The 24,025-nt window shown below is 60.8% G+C and overlaps 3 protein-coding genes across 6 annotated transcripts in view; 2 read left to right on the forward strand and 1 right to left on the reverse strand.

The window, feature by feature from the left end:
• Positions 1-657: 657 nt before the first annotated feature.
• TRMT1 (tRNA methyltransferase 1) lies at positions 658-7,581 on the forward strand. 2 transcript variants are annotated; one of them, XM_021705256.1, is made up of 17 exons: positions 658-729; positions 1,031-1,234; positions 1,323-1,378; positions 1,630-1,772; positions 1,936-2,123; positions 3,474-3,589; positions 3,672-3,784; positions 4,545-4,693; positions 4,877-4,963; positions 5,045-5,114; positions 5,198-5,332; positions 5,426-5,511; positions 5,843-5,951; positions 6,038-6,114; positions 6,858-6,977; positions 7,070-7,196; positions 7,389-7,581. In XM_021705256.1, exons 2-17 carry the CDS (start codon positions 1,050-1,052, stop codon positions 7,512-7,514), a joined length of 1,887 nt encoding a protein of 628 aa, XP_021560931.1. In that variant the 5' UTR covers positions 658-729; positions 1,031-1,049; the 3' UTR covers positions 7,515-7,581. The 2 variants fall into 2 exon arrangements, with proteins under 2 accessions (XP_021560931.1, XP_021560930.1); XM_021705255.2 differs by lacking the exon at positions 658-729 and having other exon boundaries at positions 1,016-1,234.
• A 1,452-nt stretch (positions 7,582-9,033) lies between these two features.
• Positions 9,034-12,685, forward strand: LYL1 (LYL1 basic helix-loop-helix family member). The gene is made up of 4 exons (XM_021705100.1): positions 9,034-9,663; positions 10,643-10,995; positions 11,079-11,170; positions 12,003-12,685. The coding sequence occupies exons 2-4, from the start codon at positions 10,664-10,666 to the stop codon at positions 12,416-12,418; spliced, it is 840 nt and encodes a 279-aa protein (XP_021560775.1). The 5' UTR covers positions 9,034-9,663; positions 10,643-10,663; the 3' UTR covers positions 12,419-12,685.
• Positions 12,686-15,167: 2,482 nt separating this feature from the next.
• NFIX (nuclear factor I X) overlaps positions 15,168-24,025 on the reverse strand; it is a 95,560-nt gene continuing 86,702 nt past the window's right edge. For 2 of the 3 annotated variants that reach the window (XM_021705105.2, XM_021705104.2), the window contains 2 exons: positions 21,502-21,593; positions 15,168-17,183 (listed from right to left, as the gene is read on the reverse strand). In XM_021705105.2, coding sequence (XP_021560780.1) covers positions 21,522-21,593 — 72 coding nt within the window. In that variant the 3' untranslated portion in view covers positions 15,168-17,183; positions 21,502-21,521. Of the gene's footprint in view, positions 17,184-21,501; positions 21,594-23,677; positions 23,826-24,025 lie in introns of all 3 variants that reach the window. The other variant, XM_044913186.1, reaches the window with a different exon arrangement.

Below are 24,025 nucleotides of genomic sequence, written 5' to 3' on the forward strand. Positions count from 1 at the left end.
TTAAAACTCACCACAACCCAGGAACGAACGTTAAAAAGTTCTGTCCATTTTGCAAATGAGCAAACTTAAGCATAGAGAGGGATAAGAACAAGTTGTGAGCCGAGCTGGGACTGGAACACAGGCAGTGCAGCCCATTACGCTCTCCTCAGGTCCTACACCAGTTAGAACCTATCGAGAGCTTATTACTTGAAGAGGGACTGCTTTGCACAATTTCCAGGCATTCTGTAGTTCAATCTTTGCTCTATATTGGAAACTAGCATTCTTATTTAGCAGATAAGGAAAGTGAAGCCCAGAGAGTTTAAGTAACTTGCCAAGACCATGTGGTAGGATTGGGATTCAAACTCAGTAATCTGACTTCAGAGCCTTAATTGTTCCTGCAGAGTGGCCTGAAATAGTGTGCTTACAGCACTCAATACACAGAAGCCGATCAGTAGGTGTTGAATTTCTCCGCTTACCGCCCCCTTTCTGAGCCTCACCTGCCTCATCCGTGAAATGGGGCGAGTGACGCGTCCCCTCCCGGGGGAGCCGACGTGATTAAGGTTATCCACACTACTTTCCGAGCTTTCCGCCGTGCATTTTGATCCCGGCCACCCACTGTAGGTAGCATCACTGATTGGCTAAAATCGATCATGTGACCTGCCCCCCCCACTGTGCCAACATGGCGACGCCCAGGTGTAATCCGGGAAACGTGCACCCAGACTAATTCGGTCTTCGGCGCCTCGAGCGAGGGTGAGAAAGGCGTGGGCGACGCGGGGAAGGATACAGGCCAGGGTCCGGCCCGCTCGAGGGCTTCTGGCTTCTCAGGGGCCGGTCTTTCCGAAGATGGGGTGTGGTGTCACCTTACTGAGGCCGCAGGGTCTTCTTAATCTTGACCGATGTATAGGCCACCGGGCCCGGGGACACAGCTCTCTGAGGCTCTTCCTATGCCCTCCCCCGCCCCCCGAACCAGGCTTGGCGGGCAGAGGCTCCCGCGGATGTCCCGTGCGAGAATCGGTCTGTGGCTGAGGCTGACTCTCCGCTCCGCCTGCAGTCCCTATAGAGCCAGGTGTATGGAGGGGCAGCCGCAAGGGCTACCGAATCCGGCCGAAATGGAGAACGGCACCGCGCCCCGCGAAGAAGAGCCCGCGTCCGAGGCTCAGGAGACGACGGTCACCGAGGGGGCCGCCAAGATAGCCTTCCCCAGCTCCAACGAAGTCTTCTACAACCCAGTGCAGGAGTTCAACCGGGACCTGACGTGAGCAGGGGGCTGGGGTCAGCTTAGCAGAGGGCAGTGGAACTGCAGGGATGAGGGGGGGTGTGAGCTAACCCTCAGTCTCCCGCAGATGTGCCGTGATCACTGAGTTTGCTCGCGTTCAGCTTGCGGCCAAAGGAATCCAGAGTGAGTCGGGGTCCAGTCTCCCGGTGGGCGGGGGTCACTCCGAGCTCTCTCCCTGCCCCGCCCCCTTTCCCTTAATGTTTTGAAAGGCTCCAGCCACACAGCAGGCCCTGGGCTTATTTCTAACTTCAGGCTTTCCCCAGGGGCTTCGAGGAAGATTTTCTTCCCCGAATCTTCTGTATCCTGAGAAATAGGGGGAGGTCTCTCAGAGGGAGCTTTAATACCCGCTGACTTGTGCTTCTGGGTGGCTCCAGTCAAGGTGCCAGGTGAGAAGGATGTGCAAAAGGTGGTCGTGGACTTATCAGAGCAAGAGGAGGAAAAGGCTGAACTGAAAGAGGGTGCAAACCTGGCCCCAGGAGACCAACCTCGAACAGCTGCCGTGGGGGAGATCTGCGAGGTGGGGCCTGAACATAGGAGGCGCAGCCGGGAGTCCTCCAGTAATGGAGGAAGGAAGGCTCCTGAGGCGGGAGAGCTATAGGAAGTGGGTGGTGGGGGCTCCTTGGGGCCCAGCAGAGGATGGAGGAATCCATGTGAGTGGGGCTCCCTGATTACTCCAACAGGAAGGCCTTCGAGTGCTGGAGGGTCTGGCAGCCTCGGGCCTCCGTTCCATTCGCTTTGCCCGAGAGGTGCCTGGGCTGCATTCTGTGGTTGCCAACGATGCCTCTGCCCGAGCCGTGGATCTCATGTGCCGCAACGTGCAGCTCAACGGTGTGGCCCACCTGGTGCATCCCAGGCAGGCAGACGCCCGGTAGGTTTGGGGCAGCAGAGCCCGATGGCTGGAAGGTGCAGGCTAGAGCAAGGCTGCCTGGCCTCAAATCCCAAGTCTGTCATAGTCTTTTCTGTGACCTTGGGAGAGTACCTTAGTCTCTCTAAGCCCCAGTTTCCTTGTCTGTAAAATGAGGATATTAGTATCACAGGAGTTGTAATACTAATGCTGTGTTGATTAAATGAGAGATGATGCTCGTATAGCCAGAAACGTGTACCACCCGTGGTTTCCATTTTAGACTTAACTTCGCAACCTCTGGTACTTTTATTCATTCAAATGAACCAGCGCATATCTAGCGTCCACAATGTGCCAGGCATCAGTAAACAAAACAGACAAAATCCCTGACCTTGGGGCATTCACATTCTAATGCAGGGGCCCTGTAGACAACCTGCAGGTGCCCGGTTTTTTAGGGCCCACCAGCTAAGAATGATTTTGCATTTTTAAAGGGTTCAAAAGGGTACCATTTGTGGCCCACAAAGCCTGAAATATTTACTATCGGATCCTTTACAGAAAACAAAAAGTCTTTGCTATGGAAAGTATTTGCTTTCCTGATTGTATTAAAAGCTGATAGGAGGGGCGCCTGGGTGGCTCAGTCAGTTAATCGGTTGCCTTCAGCTCAGAGCATGATCCCAGGGTTTTGGGATCAGCCCTGCCTCAGGATCCCTGCTTAGCAGGGAGTTTGCTTCTCCCTTTCCCTCTGCCCTGCTTGTGCTCTCTCTCTCTCTCTCTCTCTCTCTCTCTCTCTCTCTCGCTTTCCCTCTCTCTCAGCTAAATAAATAAAATCTTAGGAAAAGAAACCTGATAGGAAACAAAGACCATAACAAATAATGAGACAAATGAGTAAACTATGTAGTAAGGTAGAGGTGAAACGTGCTGGGGTCGGGGGGTGGGGATCGAGGGCGGAGTGGGGGCTGGAGGAAGGTGGTGGGTGGGTTGCAGTTTTAAAGAACACGGTCAGGGCAGGCTACACCGAGAAGGGAGCATTTGCATTTCCTCGAGTACAGAGGGAATAATCATTCCCAATCCATAGATTTGTCTGGAAGATTATTTGATTAACTGAGTTAATAGAGCTGGAAACTGCTTGAAACTGTTGTCCGGCACATGTATGCTACGTGTCTGCGGGCTGTTACTGTTGCCATTGTTAGACGTGAGTACACCAAGGTCCAAGGAGGAAGAGCCACGCAGTTAGCAAACGGCCAAGCCAAGATCTGAACCTAGGCAGCTGGCCCCCAAATCCAGGCCAGAATGGTCACACGGAACGAGAGGACACGCGGAGGGGACAGAGCAGTTCCCTGGGGCGGGGGGCTGAGGACCTGGCCTTCTCGCTCCCAGGATGCTGATGTACCAGCACCAGAAAGCATCGGAGCGGTTTGACGTCATCGACCTGGACCCGTACGGTAGCCCTGCCCCCTTCTTGGACGCAGCCGTGCAGGCTGTGAGCGAAGGAGGTAAGGCCGCGCTGCCCCGGGGGGTGCAGAGCCCGGCTCGCGGTCGGTGCGGGGAGGGTCCTCACCGTGCGGGCCCTCGCAGGGCTGCTGTGCGTGACGTGCACGGACATGGCAGTGCTGGCCGGCAACAGTGGGGAGACATGCTACAGCAAGTACGGGGCCATGGCCCTCAAGAGCCGCGCCTGCCACGAGATGGTGAGGGCGCTCCCCAGCCTCCCCCACCCTGCCCCGCCCCGCACACCCACTTAGCTTCCTCCAGGCATCCGGGGCCAGCTCCGTCCCAAGATGTGGAGGACAAGCGTGTCCATAACCAGCACAGTCCTAAGAGCCTGGGCTGCCAATTCTGGTCGTCTGGGGGGCAGTGGTTTTGTCCAGGGTAGGAGCCAGTATCGTCTGTTTTAACAATTTTTCAAAATTGTTTTTAAAGGCAGTTTTCAGGTCTGGGTTTGGCTTTGGGCTCACATCCTAGCTTTGCTAGCGTCTTTGGACAATTGCTCTCATCTTTCCGGGCCTTGGTTTTTGCATCTGTGCAATGAGCATGATGGTGATGGGTTGCCATGGGGATTCGAGAAGGCAGGGGCTGGCTGCGTCCGTGGGCTGGAAAGGAGGATGTCTCGTCTTTGTTCCTTAAGGGCCCTGTCATCAGGTCAGTCTGGGAAGCCGGAACACAGGTCTTTGGAGCACAGAATGGGGCACACTGTCGATGCTAACCAGAATATGTTCAGTTTGGGGGGCCCGTGCTCTCCTTAATTGTGCGGTACCCCCAGCAGGGCCATAAAGAGATACAGACTGTCCCGATTTCGTAGATGAGGGAACTGAGGCATTCACTTGGCAAGGGTCACGCAGCCAGGACACTTGGGGCTGGGCTTGGAGCCCAGGGAGCTGTGAGCCTCTGGGGTAGGGGGAGGCCACGGTGGAGGTGTGGCTGATGGCCGATGCCCGGTTCCCACCCCAGGCCCTGAGGATCGTCCTGCACAGCTTAGACCTCCGAGCCAACTGCTACCAGCGCTTTGTGGTACCCCTGCTCAGTGTCAGCGCTGACTTCTATGTGCGCATTTTTGTTCGTGTCTTCACGGGCCAGGCCAAGGTCAAAGCCTCAGCCAGGTTAGTCTGGGGCAAGGAAGGGTGATGCATGGAAGGAGGCAACAGGGCCTTTTGGTGTGTGTGTCGGGGGGGGATGATCCCGCCCCGGGGAAGTGGGGGTCCTGATGGGGGTGAAGTTAGCCTGAGGGAGGAGTCGGGGTGTGATCATGCTGGGAACTTAGGGCCACCCCTGCTCCCCCACAGCAAGCAGGCGCTGGTATTCCAGTGTGTGGGCTGTGGGACCTTCCACCTTCAGCACCTTGGCAAAGCGTCAGGAGCCTCTGGTGGCCGGTGAGTAAGGGGGAGCCAGGGAGGAAGGTGAAGAGGGGGCGTCCCAGGGTCACTGCCCCCCAACCACCCCTCTCTCTGCAGGGTCAAGTTCTCTGCAGCCTGTGGTCCCCCCGTCGCCCCCGAGTGTGAACACTGTGGGCAGCGACACCAGGTGAGACAGGGCAGGGGAAACAAGGGGGGCACTGGGGTTGTGGCTGTCTTGACCCCTCCCATCTGGCCGCTGTGTATCTGTAGCTTGGCGGTCCCCTGTGGGCAGAGCCCCTCCATGACCTGGACTTCGTGGGTCGTGTCCTAGAGGCTGTGAGCACCAACCCTGGCCGCTTCCACACCTCAGAGCGGATCCGAGGGGTCCTGAGTGTCATCACTGAGGTGGGGGCCGGGCCATGACGGGGATGGGGGGGCCCGCCTGTGCCCAGCCATCCTTCCTCCATCCACCCCACATCCACCGTGTCCCCGTCACAGGAGCTCCCGGACGTGCCTCTCTACTACACGCTGGACCAGCTGAGCCGCACCATCCACTGCAGCACGCCCAGCCTCCTGCAGCTGCGGTGAGGGTCCCGCAGGGACCTGACCTCTGGGCGCCCTTGGGCAGGTGCAGCCCTCTCAGGCCAGAGTCTCCTGTGAAACGGAGACGCGATGTGCCCATGTGCAGGCGCTGAGAACACGGCACGGAGGCCGTGCGCCCCGGCGGGGGAGACGGTCGGGCCGGTCTTGCTCTTCCGATCGCTGGCATTACACAGGCCACGAAGCCCCCGCGAGCCGTTCAGCTGCACCCGTCCAACCGGGGGGGGGCTCACACCCACACAGGGCGGCACTGGCTTTGGGGTCCAGCCCCACACCTCCACCCCCCTGCCGACCGTGGCCCCCCTCGGTCCCCAGGTCGGCCCTCCTCCATGCTGGCTTCCGGGTCTCGCTCTCCCACGCCTGTAAGAATGCCGTGAAGACGGATGCCCCCTCTTCGGCCCTCTGGGACATCATGCGCTGCTGGGTGAGCACTGGCCTGGCCGGCCGGGGGTGCAAGTGCAGGACACGGTCGGGCCCAGCAGCCCCTGACCGTTGAGCTTTGCCTCCCAGGGAAAGGAGTGTCCGGTGAGGCGGGAGCGCCTGTCGGAGACCAGCCCGGCCTTCCGTATTCTCGGTGTGGAGCCCAGGTATGGCACCGACGGGGCTGCCCACGGGCCGGGGAAGCTCATGTGTGTGCAGGCAACACGGGTACCCCCCAACACAGACCCGTGCTCGTTCAAGTGAGAGCCACAGTCTTCCCCCTTGCCCTCCCCCCCCGGCCCCCGGCCGCCAGGGTAACACCTGTGAGCACCTGAGTCCGATCCCTCTGTGACTCCCACCTCACTCGCTAGAATCCCAAGTTGGACCTGCAGGCTCTGCACCATCTGCCTGTGATCTCCCTGTCATCCTTTACACCCCTCTCCCCACCTCAGTCCCTCCGGGCTGGGCCTCCTCACTCCCAATTCCCCAGGCACAGCACCCCCCTTACCACCTTTATGACCGCTGTTCTTTCTGCCTGGAGTGCCTGTCCCCAGGTCCCCCGATGGCTCTTCCCTCACCTCCTTCAGGTGTCTGACCACTCCGTCCTGCCCTGCACCCCTTGCCCCGTCTCCCCGTTCCCTTTATCCTGCTCCGTTTTTCTCAAAACTCACCCCTGCCTGAACACAATGTGATTTTGCTGATTTCTGATTTGTCCCGCTGTCCCATGCACTAGGACCTTGGCTTTACTGGTGGCAGGTTTTAGGCACACAGTAGGCATTTGATAAAATGTTTAGTAAGTGGATGAGAGTCCGGAGTCTTCCCGAAGCGCGTGGAGCCGCACTGAGGTTGGCGGGCGGTCTATGCACTCCCGAGGGCATCTGTCCCTCAGCCCCTCCTCCCGCTTCCCCAGGCTGCAGGCCGACTTCACCATCCGGGAAGATGCCAACCCCAGCTCCCGCCAGCGAGGACTCAAGCGCTTCCAGGCCAATCCCGAGGCCAACTGGGGCCCGCGGCCCCGCGCCCGACCAGGGTGAGGGGAGCAGGGTGGCGGTGGGGCGTGTCCAGGGTAGGGGGGGGGCACAAAGGCCACATGGGGTCCCAGCTACTCCTCTCCCTGCACAGGGGCAAGGCAGCAGGCAAGGCTATGGAGAGAAGCAGGCTGCACCAGAACAAGAGAAAGGAGCCTGCTGAGGACCCAGTCCAGCGGGCTGCCCGGCTCAAGACATTTCCCTGTAAAAGATTCAAGGAGGTGGGGCACCCCCACCTCCCCCCGCGGGGCCCGGGGATCCCCCTCCCAGCAACAGGACAAGACCCAGGGGCAGGCGGGGCTGGGAGACCTGGGGCAGGCATGGTATGGGAGTGAGCTCCCCATTCAGGAAAAGGACCCAGCAGAGGCTGCTGAGCTCTGGGCCGGGGTTCACACCCCCCATCCTCCCACCAGGGCACCTGTCAACGCGGGGACCAGTGTTGCTACGCCCACAGCTCCCCAGCACCCGAGGACCGTCCAGAGACTCCTTACCAGAGCCCGCCTGGGCCTGGCGTGGCCTCTGGTCCAGGAGTAGACTGAGCCAATAAAGAGATGTCATCCGTTCGACTGTCGTTTGTCCGAATGAGAAGGCCGCCTGTGGTCTGTCTGTCCATCTGCCTTGGGGGGGCCTGTTTGGGGTTTTTTTCCCTTTGCCCCTTTTACCCCCCCCCCCCCCCGGGGGAGCTCTGGCACTCCGGGGTTTGTTCGTCCCTGCCTAACTGAAGTGCTGTCCGTGTTTCTGTCTGGGGTGTTCTGTCTGTGTGGGGGAGTGGGAACGGACCACCTGCAGCTCGAGGCGCCCGACCCCCCCCTGCCCCCCGTTGCTGGTGCCCGCAGTTCCCGAGGCGGCCACGGGGCGGCAGCCGTGTGCTCGTGCCCGTGGGACCTTTACCGCCCCCCCCCCTGCCCCCCCCTGTCGGCCAGCACGCGGACGCAGGCCGGCTCGCCAGTCACCCAGCTCCTGCCCTGCCTCGCGTCGCCGCCTGGTTTCTCTGGCTGAGCTCCCCACGGGGCCGCGGCGGCGGAAGCCGGACCGGAACCAGGCGCCTTGTGCATCCGCTCCAGACCAGGTGCTTCCTGCCCTGCGGCCCCTCAGGCGAGCACACAGGCTGGCAGGCCCGCTGCTTCCCCTCCCCTCCGGGACAGAGGGTTAGCAACGTTAACGGAGAGGCTTAGGGCACAGTCCCCACCCCCACGCGGTAGCTGTGGGGCCCTCCCAAATACCTTTCTGTCTGCTTCATCCCCAGCCGTCATGACCCTAAGCCTAGAACCTCGCTTGTAGGGGTCATCAGGTAACTCCTGGGCTTAGAGATGAATGAACTCTTGCTTCCCTGGGGCCGTGGGACGGTCGCTGGTGGACTGGCTCCTGGGCTCCGCCAGATTCCTGGGAGGGTGGTGGCTCCGGCTGTTCCCCAGATAGAGGCCCCCGGAGGCAAAGCCTGACCGGCCCAGGTGGGAGGGCCCTGGAGAAAGGGATAGTCTTGTCCCTGCTACCAAGCTATTCCGGGGGGGGGGGGGGGCCCTCCCTTTGGTGAGGCTCCAGGCCGGTGTTGAGCTCCACCACCAGTCCCAGATACTTGCCCAACGCCTCTTTATCACCATCGTCCCCTCCACCCCTGAAGTGGCCTGTGATGTGGGATGAGGGCCAGAGACCACCAAGTTGGGGCTGTGTGCTCCTGCGGCCTAGAGGATCCGCATCCTGTGGAGACGCGCCGGGGACACCTATTGTGAAGTTCGCCAGCCCTGGCACCCGAGGAAGTCCCTCCCAGCTGTGGCACTTCCTCTCATCCTCCCGGGCCTGAAAAGGGGGTGTGGACAGCAGGCCTGGGGGCCCAGGACACCGGCCCCGGGCTGGACCCCCAAGGGCCGACTGTAAGAAGGGCCCTCCCTCCAGTGCCCCCGTCTGGGGTGGGGGTGGTGCAAAGCCCGGGAGGGGTGGTGTAAAAAGAGGAACCAAGCAGGGTGAGGAGAGGAGGAGCAGGAGGGGGCCCTGGGTCACGAGGCCCCGGCACTGCCGGAAAAGGGCTCTCCTCCACCCCCATCAGCCCGGACACTTGGGCAGGGGGTGTTCAAAGCCGGAGGCGAAACCCAAGCGATACTGGAGGCCGCTCCTTCCCTGCCTCGGCTTCCCCTCTGCGTGCATCCGGGTACCTCACTCCCAGCTGTGCACTGGGTCGGGGTCCTCAGAGGCCCCGGGGCCACTCCAGGGCCTGGGGGGACGGAAGGTGAGGCCCGGGGGGTGACGGCTCCGTCCGTCGCCGGCCGGGGGCGGGGCTGTGAGGCCCGCGCTCGGAGATCCCCGCCCGCCGGTTTCCTCCGGGGTCAGCCCGGCTCCTTATCAGGCGCGGCCAGTCGGCCAGGCCCTTATCTGTGCCGGTCCAGCATCCTCCGGCGCGGCCGGGGGTGAGAGGGAGGAAACTGGGCCGCCGGGGGCGGGGAGAGGGCGGGCCGGCCAGGAGCAGCTCACTTTCCCTCGAGGGATCCACGCTGCCGTCGCGGCGGCCTTCGGGAGCCCGGGAAGAGGCGCGGCCCCGACGCCGCTGCCGGGAGGGGGCGGCAAGCTCCCAGCGGCCCTGAACGCAGAGGCCGGACCGGATCGGGGCCACGGAGCCTGGCCTGAAACCCAACCGCATCCTGGCCCTGAAGGACAGAGCTAGGGCACTCACCAAACAGGAGGACCAGCGCCGGGGTAAGAAGGGAGTCCGCCTGAAGGTGGGGGATCCTGGGAGTGCCTGGATTCATTCATTCATTCGTTCGTTCATTCATTCATTCATTCATCAGGGGGGACCCACTAAGTGGGAGTCCTGGCCAGCTTCCCCAGGGCCTAGGTAGGGAAGAGGGGGCAGAGGGGCCAGGAGTCCCAGAAGTTGCCGGACACTCCAAGCCATGGGGCCAAACCGTCTAAGCAAAGGAGTGGATGCTGATGGGGATAGGAAATGGGGCGTGGGGGACACCAGGGAGGGCCAGAGAAGGATTGGGACATGACTGTATGTACTGGGCAGTGGGGTCAGGGTTTGGGGATGCTGGGTCAGCATCTTTGATCATAGGGTCAGCAGTGGGCTTTACAGGGTTAGTAAGGGGGACATTTTCAGTGGGGTGGGAGTCAATGGAGCGATTATGGGGGACTTTCAGGGTGTGACATGGAGGCAATGAGAAGAGCCCCCAGGGTCATAGCTGAGGGCCACATGGTCAGGGGGGGGGGGGGGGTTTGGAAATCAGTGAAGGGTCAGAGTCAATTGTAGAGGGATTCTAAGGTCACATGGTATCAATGACGGGTCTCCGGATCAGATCTGAGGGTTACAGGGTCATCCTGGGGACCAGAGGATCCATCACGGGTTCCTTCCTCACCCCCTCTCCAGGCTCCAGGTGAGAAGGATTCTGGAATAAGTGACATTTGCTCAGAAGCTGGGCAACTGAGGCCCTCATGGGTCACAAAGAGCTCAGAGATGGCCCTGCCGAGCTCAGGGCCCCCCAGAGATTCGTTGGCTGCCACCTGCCCTTGCGTCAGATCCCCCTCGCATGTCCTGGTGGTTTCTGAGCCCACCTGCCTTCACACACCGAACCACCATCCCCCTGCCCTTTCCGTCTCCTTTGAGGGCTCTGTTGGGCTAAGGGATGTGCATGGCATCTGATTCCTCCCTCCCCACTGGCTTCCTTCCCTCCCACAGGTGAGCACCCCCTTGGGGTCCATGTGCCCGCCCCAGGCCCAGGCAGAGGTGGGCCCCACCATGACTGAGAAGGCCGAAATGGTGTGTGCCCCCAGCCCAGCACCCACTCTGCCCCCCAAGCCTGCCTCACCTGGACCCCCGAAGGTGAAGGAGATGGGCCACCAAGGCTCCTCACCCCCCAGGCTGCCTCCTGGCGTGCCAGTGATCAGCCTGGGCCACACCAGGCCCCCAGGGGCAACCATGGCCACCACGGAGCTGAGCGCCCTGCGGCCCCCACTGCTACCACTCTCTACCCTGGGAACTGTCCCACCGCCCCTGGCCCTGCATTATCACCCTCACCCCTTCCTTAACAGGTCAGTGGGGGGCTGGGGCCTGGGGGGAAGCCAGGGCCAGGGTCCTTGCCCACAAGGCATTAGTGACCCACGACCCCTTACAGCCTCTACATTGGGCCGGCAGGACCTTTTGGCATCTTCCCTAGCAGCCGGCTGAAGCGGAGACCAAGCCACTGTGAGTTGGAGCTGGCTGAGGGTGAGTATGGGTTTGTGCGCATAGATAGCCATCTGCCGGGGCTCCTGTCTGCCACAGGGAAAGGTGTTGCAGGTGTACACAGACATACACAGGACAGTCCACACGGGGACTCAGTACTCAGGTTACACCCATGTGCAAAACCACAGACCCGTGGCCTGGCCCACACAACCACAGCCACCCAACAAGCCACAAAGAGTCATGGCAAAATGCACCATGGCATGGGGGCCACAAAATGACAGCCCCAATAGAATGCACAGCCACGCAGGAAACAGCCACAGGACAAGAACCACACAAGAGACAGCCACACAACCACAGCCACTTAGGACCATGGCCACATGAGAGTCAGCCACAGAACCACAGCCACATGACCACAACCACCTGGCAACGATCAGACAACCACAGCCATTTAGATGCACCAGGAGTTCACACCTAGGGAACCTCTCGACCCATATGCACCTCCAGCCACACGCAGGGGCACACTCCAGAATGCAGACCACAGGGACAACTCCCCAGCCTGACAGCCACAAGAAACATGCCCCTAGGAATCTCAGCCATTGACATAAAGGTGTGGACAGAGATACAGAAGGCCTCAGTTGTCTGCAGCCAGGGCCTGTGATGGTCCTTGTCTGCGCTGAGGGGGTGGGGGTGGGGGCCGGGTGCCTCACTAGCTGGGGAGCTACACATGGATCCTACTTGTGGATCCCTCCGGTGGAGAGAGCCCCAGCCCACCGCCTGTGTGGAAGTCCCCACGAGGGCTCTGGGTGCCTGAAGCGAGGGCAGGAGGGGGCGCCCCCTGGGCCTCGGCTGCCAACCCAAGCCCTCCTGTTCGCAGGGCACCAGCCCCAGAAGGTGGCCCGGCGTGTGTTCACCAACAGCCGGGAGCGCTGGCGGCAGCAGAACGTGAATGGCGCCTTCGCAGAGCTCCGGAAGCTGCTGCCAACGCACCCGCCCGACCGGAAGCTGAGCAAGAACGAGGTGCTCCGCCTGGCCATGAAATACATTGGCTTCCTGGTGCGGCTGCTGCGCGACCAGGCGGCCGCTCTGGCCGCAGGCCCCGCCCCGTCCGGGCCCCGCAAACGGCCCGCGCACCGGGGCCCCCACGACGCCGCCCGCCGCGGGCCTTGTCGCAGGGCCGAGGCAGTAGTGCGCTCGCAGCCCGCGCCCTCGGCCGGCCCCGACAGCAGCCCCGATGGGGCGGCTCGGCCCATCAAGACGGAACGAGCGGCCGTGAGCCCTGAGGTGCGGTGACCTCCGCAGCGTTGCCTCTGAGCCAAGGGGCACCGGGAACTCAGCCCAGGGCGGTCGATGCCCTGCGCCTGCTCTGGAGCGAACTCCCCCGAAGAGAGACCAGTGAGGACGTCCGCAACGGGGTCTGGAAAGGCGACTGTCGCCCCCAGGGGCCCCGCAGACCTTTTTTTTTTTTTTAATCACCCACCGCCCGCTGGAAATCGCCTTTTCCCGCGTCTCTCTCCCGGGGACGAGGTCCGGGAACCAACATGGCAGACAGGTCATCGGACTAAAGTGGTGCCTCTTTTTTCCGGGCTGGGGTCGCGGAGAGAGGTGGGGAGGGACCGGGGAGTCTTTGCCCTTCTCACCGGCGCCCCCTCCTGGAGACTCGTGGATGCACGCCCCTGGACCGCGTCGGCGGAGGCGCAGAATCGACGCCGCGACCCACCCCACCAATCCCAAACCGGTCCCCGTACGATGGCGTTAGCGAAAGCTCGGGCGCTCTGACTTTTGTTTTTCTTTATTTCTTTATTTCACATACACATTAGCCATTCAATGGAGAAGCCGGAGAGAGTCAGGCAAAGATGGTATAACAGAAGCGCAGTGACGGGGGCGGGGCGGGGCGGGGCGGGGCGGAGAGGGAACAGACGGGCTGGCTGCCTACTTGCATTCCGCTAGGACACTGAAAACCCAGAAAACAAAACAGACAGTAAACTACCCTTGTTTCTTATGTATCTCAGTGCAGAGACGGGGGTGGAGGGCAGAGAGAGGGGGAGACCAGGCTGAAGGAGGAGGAGCGGAGGGACAGGGGACGCTAAGGGGGAAGCACACCAAATCCATTAGTACTATATATAGAGATACTCGTATATACTGCGTTTCTTAGCCTAAGAAGAAACTTGTTTGACGGGACGGGCGGCCTTTGCGGTCCGCGATGCTGGTGCTGGTCGGGCGCACGGATCTCCCGGGAGGGGCCGAAGCGGGGCTGGCCCAGGCTGGCTTGGGGGGGGGGGGGGCGCCCCGGGGGGGGGGGGGAGCAGAGGCGGGGCTGGGGTGCCCCTCGGGCTCTCGATTGGGGGACGAAATTTCTCGTGACTTTATTGCTCCTTTATTTTCTCTCGTGTGTGTGGGGGGGTCCGTTCAGCACGGTCGGGGTGAGGAAATGGTGGGTCGTCTGAGCCACCCGGCCCCTCTGGGACCCAGAGCGCGGCGTCCGCTCCGCCAGCACGGGGGTGAGAACAAGGCACTAGGTCGGCCGGCCAGCGCGGGGGCGGGTGTGTAAGGCAGTCGACGGGGCTGGTTGCAGGGTGGGGTGGGGCTGTGTGCGGGGCCGTGTGCGTGCGTGCGTGCGGGCGCGGGCCTGGGCGAATCGACCTGTCAGCTTGGCTGGTCCTGTCCTGGAGCTTCGAGCCTTCCTCCTGCTCCCCGGTGGGTGACGGGGGTCGGGGTAGGGGTGGAAGGAGTGATGTTGAGTCGGGGGCGCCGGGGAAAAGGGAGGGTAACTACCAACTTGCTGAGCGCGCTCCTGATAATGCTGGTGAGGGTCAAGTTGGCGTCTGGCTCAAAGAAGGGCGCTCGGGGCGGGGAGGGAGGGAGGGGACGTTTGTTCGTTGGCATTGACCTCTGCGGGGGAGGGGCTGGGGACCCCCCCCGCCGCGCCCCCGTGCCCGGACGGGGATGAGGCGAGGAGGGGGCGCTGGGGAGGGGGCGCCCGGGGAGACCCGCGGCCAGAGCAGCCCAGCCGCCGGGCGTATGCCGCTGTCCCGTTCCGTTAAACTCAACAAAGAAGGGATATGCGTGTTCCTAACAAGTGCAGGATATTTAATTGATTCATAAACTTATGTATAATAGTTTGTGGGTTTTTTTTTTTAAAACGTACTTTATAATGTAAGAAGCACCAGGGTTTTTATGTTGAATTATCTTAAAAATAATTTTCTCTCGTCCTTTTCCTTTTTGATCTTGTGGTTTTGTTTTGTTTTTTTTTAATGTCGAGGTTTTTTTTTTTAACTCTAAAATGTGAACGTTTCCTTCAGCCCTCCCACCGAAACCGAGAACGAACGACGAAACAAATAAAAACCCCAGATCATCCTCGTCAACGCAGGAAAACGACTTAAAAAAAAAAAAAAAAAAACTGAAAACGAACAAAAAAAAAATTAAAAAAGGAAAAAACACTCAGCTTTCGTTATCCCCGCGCAGGGCGGGGCAGGCCCAGTTCTTTTAGCGTCCCCAGAGCCGCGAGGACATTACAACAAAAATAGAATTTTTCTTAACAATCTCTTAACATACAAAGATAGGAAAACTCTCTGATGCATTGCACTTGGTTCAATGAAAAAAAAAAAGTTCATTTCCCCCATATATATTTTTTGTGGGTTTTTTTCTCTTCTAACACGTCCCCACATCTCCTGTCGCCCTCGTCGCCCCTCGCCTGCCCCTCACAACGACACTTGGGAAAGGAGCGGCCCCCACCCCCCTGCCCGCCCGGGCAGCGCCGCCAGGCGCGCTCCCGCCCCGGCCCAGCTGGCCTGCAGCTTCCGACCTCGCCCGGGCGGGCGCCCCGCAGACCCCGGCTCCCGCGGGCCCATCGCGCCCGCGGCCCCGATTGTCTTCGAGGGAAGGGGCGCGTGCGGCCGGGCAGGGGGTCCCTTCCGCTCCCCTCTCAGCTCTGACCCTGTTTAGCCAACCAAACTGAAAAATCATTGCACTTTGACCGCGCGTCACGCCCGGCCCACCCGGCCCCCCACCCCACCCCCGCCCTACTCCCCACGCCCCCCCACCCAGGCTCCCGCGGGATCCCCTGTCCCCTGTTTCTCAGTCCCGGTCTTCCCCGAGGGCTGCACGCGGATGGGGGAGGGCCTTCGCTCAACTTCCAACAAAAGCCACTCACGGGGCCAGCCACCTTGTGGCTTCCAGTTGAGGAGGAGGCACCCCTCGCTGGCCCCTTCTGCCCCAGGTCAGGGCCCTCCTCGCCTCCCCTGCCAGCTCCCTCCCCTCCTTCCTCCCTCCCTGCTGGGGCCACAGCCTCACAAACTAGAGTCACAATAAATAAAGCCCACACCCCACCCCTACGGTGCAATGTTGGGTTGACTGACTTTCAGAGGATCCTGACCTGTGCTTTGTGTTTTCATACAGTTAAGAAAGAGAGAGAGAGGCACAAGGACTTGAGAAGGGGGCCTAGGAAGGGAGATGCAGGGAGGAGGGAGTAAGGCACAGAAAGACAAGCCAGAGGGGCCAAGTCACACCCTGGAGGGGGGCTGGGCATGCTCTTGCTTCCCTCCCTCCCAGGGGGCTTCGGAAGACCCTCTGGACTGGCCCCCAACCATCCCGTGGAGGGGAGGAAGGGGCTGCAGGGGGAGGGGGGGGGAGAGAGCTACTTCCTGTGGTGTGTTACCAAATTGTTCCCAAGTTGCTCAAATGGAGGAGGAGTTCCCAATTGCAACAGCAAAAGACCCAAACAAATGAATGCCCCACCCCTAAATAAAGAGTAAAGACATTACAGCTGAAATCCAGAGAGAAGTGGCCAGGAGGCCCATGTGGTGGAGAAAGTGGGGGGGGGGGGGGACAGAGAAAGCTCCAAAACACTTTTGAAAAAGGACAACACCCAACACCCTCCAAAGGACTGAAAGTCGGCGAGCAGGACGCCTACCTAGCGCAGGTGGCGCTTAGCCAGTGGCAGCGGCGGCTGCCTCGTCCTCCTCGCTCGGCTCCGGGGTCCCCTTTCTGCTCCACTCTCCGGCCCGGCCACAGCAGGGCTGTCTGTGTGAGGGGCAGGGGCAGGGGCCGGTGGGGCAGAGCGAGGGCACCTGCATGCGGGGCTGGGGTGTGGGGGCGACCTGGGGCCCGCCTCCCCTCACTCGTGGCGCGGCCAGAGAGTGATTTTCCCGGCCTGCGGAGAGAGGGAAGAGGGGGCCTGTCCCAGGCTGGGACGGGCTGTCGTAGCATTCCGACTCTTTCCTATGGACTGTACAGAGGGGTCTGGGGCCCTGAAACTACCCTCGAAGCTCAGGGTGGGGTGACAGAACACCCTCCATTCCAGGAGCAAGAAACTAGCTCCAGGGGCCGCTCCCTGCCCCCACCCCTTCCCAGGGCGGGGTGGGGGAGCTTCTAGCCCGAAGGTAGGGCAGGCAGACCTGGAAGCCACGGGCCTCACCTAGTCCAGAGCAGCTGGGGGAAGAAGCCAGAGGCCAAGGCAGTGGGGGCTGGGGGGCGGGGGGGGGGGGGGGGCGAGAGACAGGCAGGGAGGGGGCGGAGTCTGGAGGGAGAACCCTCTGGATCTGCACCCCATCATTTGTACAAGCTTGTCCTCCGAGCTCCCTAGTGAAGCTCCGGCCCGAGTTGGGGATGGGGTTCCCCTAGGAAGGGTGAGGGTGGAGGACAGGCCCCTTTAGAACTGTGCTGGTCGCTTTGTTGGGTTGATTTCGTTCCTTCCCCGGAAGGACGGGGCAGGGTAGGGTGGGGAGAAAGGCAGTTCTGCTGCATCCTTCCTTTCTTGCTGTCCTCTACTTTAACAGAGTCCGTTTGCAGGTTTCCTTCTGCTTGGCTGCTGGTGCACAGCTCCACCGAGACCTCTTCCGAGGGCTCTCCGAGAACTGGGCTGCTTCTGGGGGCCTGCAGAGCTCCCCGGGCTGGAGGAGACAAGGGCTGAGTGGCTGACGACGTCTAATTTTTGCTTTTCGGTGGGGCTGGGCCGGGGGATTTTTCCACGTCTCAAAATTTCTTCTCCCCCCGTTTGAGGAACCTCTTCTTTACATTTTGTCATTTCTTTTTGTCGATCTTATCAGAGGAACCAGGACTGAAATGGGACAAAAAGAGGCCGTATTGAGAACAGCAGGGACGAGTCTCTTCTCCATCCCACCTGGCCCGCTGACTTCAGGCCAGAGCCCAAGGCCCCTAGAGGGCCCACCTCCAGCAGAGCCAAGGACAGCAACACCCCACGAAGAGGTACATCCCCATTCTGTCCGTACCTCCTATGGGAATCCTGCCGCCCCCAAGAGACCCTGCCCCCCAGTGCTAGGGTCCAGCTGGCCTTCCCGTGGGCACTGTGCCCAGCGGGTGGGACCCCAGTGGCTGGAGCTGGCAAAGGCACAGACCTGGGATCTGGCCATGTTTCCAATTGTTTAGGTTTTTGTATGGGTCCCGCAGGATGGGGAGGATGCCAGGCTGGAGCTTTTGTCCCCAGAGGGGTTTTGGGAGTGGGGTGGGGGTGGCTCAGCTTCTTGCTGAGTTTTCTTTCTGTCTCTTTGGATTAAAAGCAGAAATTCCCGTCTGTACTCCCCAGCCAAGGTCCCACAGGCTGAAAGGCTGGGGAAGGGGGCGGGGGACACCACATGGCTTCAGTCCCTAGCAGTACCGGCCTGGGGGAGGGGCCCCGTAGCCCACTGTGCTTGATCCTCTACCCTCAGGGCACCTGGCGCAGGGGGAAGGACCCGAGGCTCCCTGGGGCGGGAGTCGCTTCCCTCAGGGTGCCAGCAGGGGGAGTCACCTTCCCACAAATGAGTCTTGGCGGCTCCTCATCACAAAATACACCTGACCCAGAGGCTGGGCTGCTTGGCAATGCCCTCCATCAAAGGCTCTGGCCCCACCTTGTGGCCAGGGGGCAGCGGGGGAGGGGCGGGTAGGAAGGTGTCCTGCTCCATGGTCTATGGTCTACAGGACCTGGGTAGGCCTGGTAGTACCTGCAGGGCCAAAAAGGGGTCCCTGAAAATGTATTTCAGGGCCTCACCCAGGCTCTGGGTCACAGACTCAGATCTGCAGGAGCCAAGCAGAGCTAACTACCGAGCCAGCACTGGGTAGCAGCCCATTCTACCCTTGCTCCAACCCCACACAGAAGCTAGGCAGGGAGAGGGTGGCTGACCTGCCTGAGGCCACACAGTCTGCCCGCCTGGCCCAGCCAGGACTCAAACATGAGGGACAGCTCCGACCCGAACCACCACGTGTGGCGTGCTCACAGGGAGCCCAGGGCCAAGGCTGCCGCACTGGAGTGAGGGCCCGGGGCAGCCAGATCAGCCAGCTTTCCAAAAGAAGCCAAAAGTCCAGACAGCACTGCATGTGAAAGTTGTCAGTGTTTAAAACCACTTGTTTCAGCCACACAGATCCTGCCTGCAGGCCGGACCCGCCCCTCAGGCTCTGGGACCACAGGAGGCCTTCTGTGAGATGCACACAAGGAGTTTTAGTGTTACAAAGGGCCTGCTAGATCACCTAGAACCTTCTTCAACAATGGAAACATTCTCTGTTTGCCCTATCCCATGTGGTAGCCACGAGCCACATGCGGCTTCTAAGCAAGTGAAATGTGGCTAGGGTCACTGAGGGACTGAAGTTTTCTCTAGTGAGTTATTTCATTTGAACTTCAACAGCCACACATGGCCAGCGCCTGCCCCACTGGATGGTGCAGATGGGGAACATTTGGAAGAATGGGGGTTTGGGGTTGCCACAGTGCTGGCGTTTACTGCGTGGGCAGAGATGCCAAACTTCCTGCCACATGCTGGACAACACCCAGAGGAGACCTGCCCTCCTGTGGCGGGGCTCCTGCAGGAACTGCCCGAAGTCCAACCCCATCAACTGACTAAAGGCCTTTAAAGGGAGGCTCATGGGATACTTGGCACTGCACGGGGGAAACCCAGGCCCCAGGCACCCCGTGAGTTGGCGGGGGCTGAGTCAGCAGCCAGCCCCTGGGCTTCCAGTCCTGGCCTGAGGAGGAGGGAGCTGCCTGGTGAGCCCCTGTCACTGTGGTCTCAGGCCTCTGTATTCTCTGAGGCCCCCTTCCCAAGGAGAGACTACACGGGAACCCTTGCAGCACGGCTGTGTGAGCCTGGCCCTCACCCTCCCTGTGAGGGAAAGGAAGCAGAGGACAACGGGGATGTGGAGAGCCTGCTTGGCCCCTCTGTCTTTGTCGGACTAAGCCAAGGAGCCAAGCTGGTCCCCTTGGGGTCCCCTGAGCTGCACGGCAGGGGACAACCACCAGTGCTCAGATTGGGGAGTCCCCCCACCCCCGCCAGAGGAGGAAGACTCCAGTTCAAGGCCTGGAGTTAGGGACAAAGGTGGTTCCAGGATAGCTCCCCAGTGCCTCCCCACAGGTCCCAGGAAAGAGGGGGGGCATCTGCTGCCAAGCACAAAGTGGCTTTTTCTGCTCACCCTTTCTGCTTCCTGAGCCAGGTCCAAAATTGATTAAAACTAAGTAAAAAGCGCTGCCCAGGGAATGACAAAATTGCTAAAATTCTCTTTTCTTCCCTCATTCTATTGTTCTCTCTCCATCTGGTGCTCCAGAGATCAGCTAAAGTCACTGGTTACTGTGGAAACCACCCCCCTCCACTGTACCCCCTGCGCCCGCTGCAGCCTCCTGCCTGCCCCCAGGCCCAAGGGCTCTCGGCTGTGCGGGCCCTGTCCGGCTCCAGTCTCCCCCACCGTCACCCCCAGACACACCTGCCTGCTGGGCCCGGGGCTCAGGTCCCTTTGCAAAACAAGGGGGAGAAGAACCGTTTCCAAACTTGCCTCAAACTCTGCCTTGGCCCCAAAGTCTAGCAAAGTGAGCAGAGAAGGTGAAGAAGGAAAAGCACACAGAGGCGGAAACGGGGGGGGGGGGGGAGGACTCGTGGCAGTGGTCCCCAAGAGTGAGCAAGCAACATGGAGCTATAGGCGCTGGGGCAGAGGGAGGGAGGGAGGGAGGGAGGGCGAGAGCGATGGAGCCCTGCCGCCTGGTGCCAGCCCAGAGCCAGGAGGGGAGGCCCGCCTGCTGTCCCTTCCTCTGGCACCCCCTCCCGCCCTCTGCCAGCAGGGCTCTCTCGGCCTCCCTGGCACAGAGCAGCGGAGGGGGCTGGCTCCAGCCCCTGCTCGGAGCCATTGTTTTTCTTCTCAACACCCCCAAGTTCAAGTTCATCTGGGTGTTACATCATGTCTGGTTGCTCCTGGAAACCAGACGGGTCAGACGTGACTCTGGGGAAAGGGGGCGGGAAGCTGGAGGGGGTTGAAGTTCCCCTCCCCTCCCCTCCTTGCCACTAGGGAGCTCCGAAGTTTGAAGTTTGACAAAGTTTTTTGGCTTTTTTTTTTTTTTTTTTTTTTTGAGGGAGGGAGGGAAAGGAAAAGGGAAAAAAAAACAAAACCTCAAACCGCACACACAAAACTTCCATCCACCAACTTTCTCTGGACTCGGGCCTCAGAGCAGTAAAGGAGCAGGAGTTGAAAGAGGTGGCCCTGGGGCTCTGGGCCCAGGTGGATTTCCTGGGGCGAAGAAAGCCTCCAAGGCCTCCGGCTCACAGGGTAGTGTTTTTGTGAAATGTGCAAAAGAAAAGCTATTTGCATATTCTTTTCTGAGAAGTTGTAAAAGCTGCCTCTGCCCTACTCCTGAGGTGGGTCCTCCCTGCACCCCAGGGCCCGGGGCTCTGTGGGCTATTCCCAGCCTCTTGGGGACAGGCACAGGGAGGAGGGGACCCACGGGCTCGCGCGTGCATGCGTGTGTGCGCGCGCGCGCACAGATGCCTGTACAAAGCCGGATCCAGGGCATTCCAGCAGGAGGGCTGGAGTTTTCCTTGTGAGAACTGGGGACAGACAGGAGCTGGACCAGAGGTTCCAACAGCCCGGCCTCCCCTCTAACAGGATTCATGGGGACGTGAGGGAGGGGCCTCCAGGGTGGCAACAGGCCCTGCCCTACCCTGGGTGCCAGAGTCGCTGGGCATGCAGCCCACCAGGACGGCTCTGTCCCTCCTCCACCCCTTGCCCAGCCCACCCAAAGCCAAGGAAGAAGGGAGGGCTGGGGGCCAGGGCTTCCAGCTGGAGGGGAGGAGAGCAACAGGCAGAGCTGTCCTCTTCCTGACGGGGCCTCGGGCTACCACCAGGCCTGGCCCAGAGCGCCTCTAGCCTCAGGTCTTTGGCCGCCTTCCCCAGGGCCGGGGCTGTCAGAGCTAATTATCCAATTAGCTGATTAGCCAAGGGACCTGGGGGCTGCCTGGGGAGGCAGGCTCAGCTGGGCTTGCAAAAGCCTGGGCCCTCCAGCCCTGCCCTAGCCCCTTCTCCCGGATTGGCCCCAAGGAACCAGCCTCTTCCCTAACACCCACGATGCGCCCGCCCCTGCCTCTTCCCCCTACGCGCACATCCACATCATGGGTAGGGCCTCCTACCTGAGACTGCTGTGGGATGTTCAGAAAGTTGCCGTCCCGGGGTCCGATGCTGACAAACCGGTTGGCAGAGGAGGCGCCTGTCGTTGCGAATGCTGTGGAGAGCAGGGAAGAGAGGGAGAGACCCCGTGAGGCCTTGGGGCCTGCCCAGGCACTGCCCTTCGGGGCTGCTGAGAGAGGGAGAGACTGGATTAGACCATGCTGCCAGGGCTTAGGCTGGCAGTGGGAAGGACAGGCCGGAGGGGTCCCATCATCCTCTCACTGACCAGGAGCACACACTGTCCCCCACCCCCAACACTCCACCTCAGCCAGGTGTCCTCTCTCCTGGTCCGGGGTGAGGGAGGGGCCCTGGAGGCTTTAGCTGAGGTCCCACAGACCCTGTCCCCAAACCAGGCACTGAGCAGGACTGAGGATAGCCCTCGTTGAAGCGAGGCACCCTTGCTTTCCCACGGACTCTCTTGGGTCTGGGAAGAGGGAGCCTGGGAGGGTGGGAGGCTGGGAGCTCTGCGGGACCGGCCCCACCCTGCTCAGGGAAGGCCAGCTCAGCCAGGCCACCTCTCCAACCAGGGCACCTGGTTGGGTGCTGCATCATGTAACCACGCTGGGCAGTCCCAAGCGTGGGGCTGATGGCTCAGGGAACTTGAAGGGGCCCAACGGAGGGCTGAGTCGGGAGGGACAGGGTCAGAGAGAGGAGCTGGCTGCCAGCTCGGGCCCAAAGGTGGCAAGGCTCAGGCCCAGCAGGCATCCTCCTCCTCTGATGGATGAGCCAGTTCCTGTGGTCCTGCAGTTCCCAGGGCCTGAGATGGGCCACAGCACAGGAGGAGGAGGAGGCTGGAGGGCCTGGCAGAGCCCTAGGGCTTGTTGTTCTGGAGCCTGAGGGGGCAAATGGGCAGCCAAACACCCCTAAGCTCTTCTCAGGTTTTCTGGCTGGAACTCTATGGGAGGGAATGGGTCCTGCACCCCCAGTAGGGAGGATGTCCCCAGAAGGGACAAGAGTGTCACAGGATGCCGGGGATCCCCCCCACACACACCCTCTACCAGATACACCCCAGGGACTGCGTGCTCACCAGATTCTGTCCAGGGTGCCCCTCAGCCACCCTGCAGCCTGGCGCCTCCTCCCCCACCCTGCCCACCTCCAATGACCATGACCATGACTTCGTGTCTTATGGCGGATGCAGATGGGAAGATGGCATGAAGAGGATGGAGAGGGGAAAAGAACTCAAACCATGAGAAAGAAGGCAACAGAGAGCGCGAGACGGAGAGAAGTGAGATGGGCCGCCCCTCCCACTGCTGACCAGGGAGTCCTGGCCTGTGGCCTGCCAGCCCCCAGAGCGCCCGAAGCGCTGCCCACCCCCTGCCCACAGACGGCACGCCTCCCACCCTCCACCTCTCCTGTCCTTCACACGTCGGGTCTACCTGGGGCCTCTCAACTCAGATTTTTTTTTTTCCCTTTAACAAAAATTACCATTGGTTAAAAGAGAGAGAGAGAGAAGGAAAGAGATGAAGTAAGCCGAGGCCCAGAGCCCTCCCTTGTCCTTGGAACATTCAACCTGGGGAAGGGAGGGGAATGGGAGGAGGAAAAAAAAAAAGAGGAACAACGAGAAACCAAATGTGAGATTGAAGGGGAGGAGGTCAGGGGCCAGCCTGCTGTACAGTTAGAGGCCCAAGGGCCCCGGAATGGAGGTGAGGGGGCAAGGCCAAAAGGGGATGGTGGTGGCGTCGCCTTGTGGTTACATTTAATTTTTTTGGTGTAGCGGGGCACAACGAAACAACAAAAATCAAAAAACAAAAAAACGAAAAATGAAAAAAACAGCAATCAGGCATGAAGATGGCATGGCTGTGCCTCCCCACCCCCCTCCCACCCTGGCCAGCACCCCTGGCCTGCGTGCCCCACTGTGCTCCCCCTCCCGCCCCCGGGAGGGGCCTGGGCCAGGGGCCCCTGGCTGGGAGCAGCGGGTGGGCAGGGGGGCTCATGGGGTGCTGGCTGGTGCAACTGAGGCCCAGGAGGCCATGACTGGGGGGCTCAGCTCTGCTCTTGTCCGGGTGGGAGGCTCCATGGCGCTCTGGGTTGGGGGGCTTTGGTGGTGGGCGGGGCAGGGGTTTTTCTTTTTGCCGTGGAGACTGTTTAGATGGGCCAGGGATGCTGGGCGTTGTGGTTTCGGTTTCATCGTCCACTTACAAGGTGATGGAGGAGTCAAGGCGGCGCCGTCTGGGGCAGTGCTGGTGGATTTGGAATCAGGCATAGGAAGGGGCACAGGTCTGGCCACTGGAGGCGGCGGCGGTAGCAAAAATGACCCCGGGACTTTGCCCTGGCCGCTACCGTTGGGCTGCGAACAACATAAATAGAGTGACGCATGAAGGCACATCCCACACAGACACACGCTCCCCTGCGCGGCCACGCCAGCTCGCTCCTGAGAGCGGGCGCTCCCGGTAGAAGATGCAGGATGGGCTCGTCTCCTCCGGGGCACAGGGTGGGTGAGGGTGTGAGGCTTCTATTTGGTCTCTCAGGTGTTTCTCTCTCTCTTTT

Source organism: Neomonachus schauinslandi, chromosome 1 (assembly GCF_002201575.2).
Source record: "Neomonachus schauinslandi chromosome 1, ASM220157v2, whole genome shotgun sequence".
NCBI classification, from domain to species: Eukaryota; Metazoa; Chordata; class Mammalia; order Carnivora; family Phocidae; genus Neomonachus; species Neomonachus schauinslandi.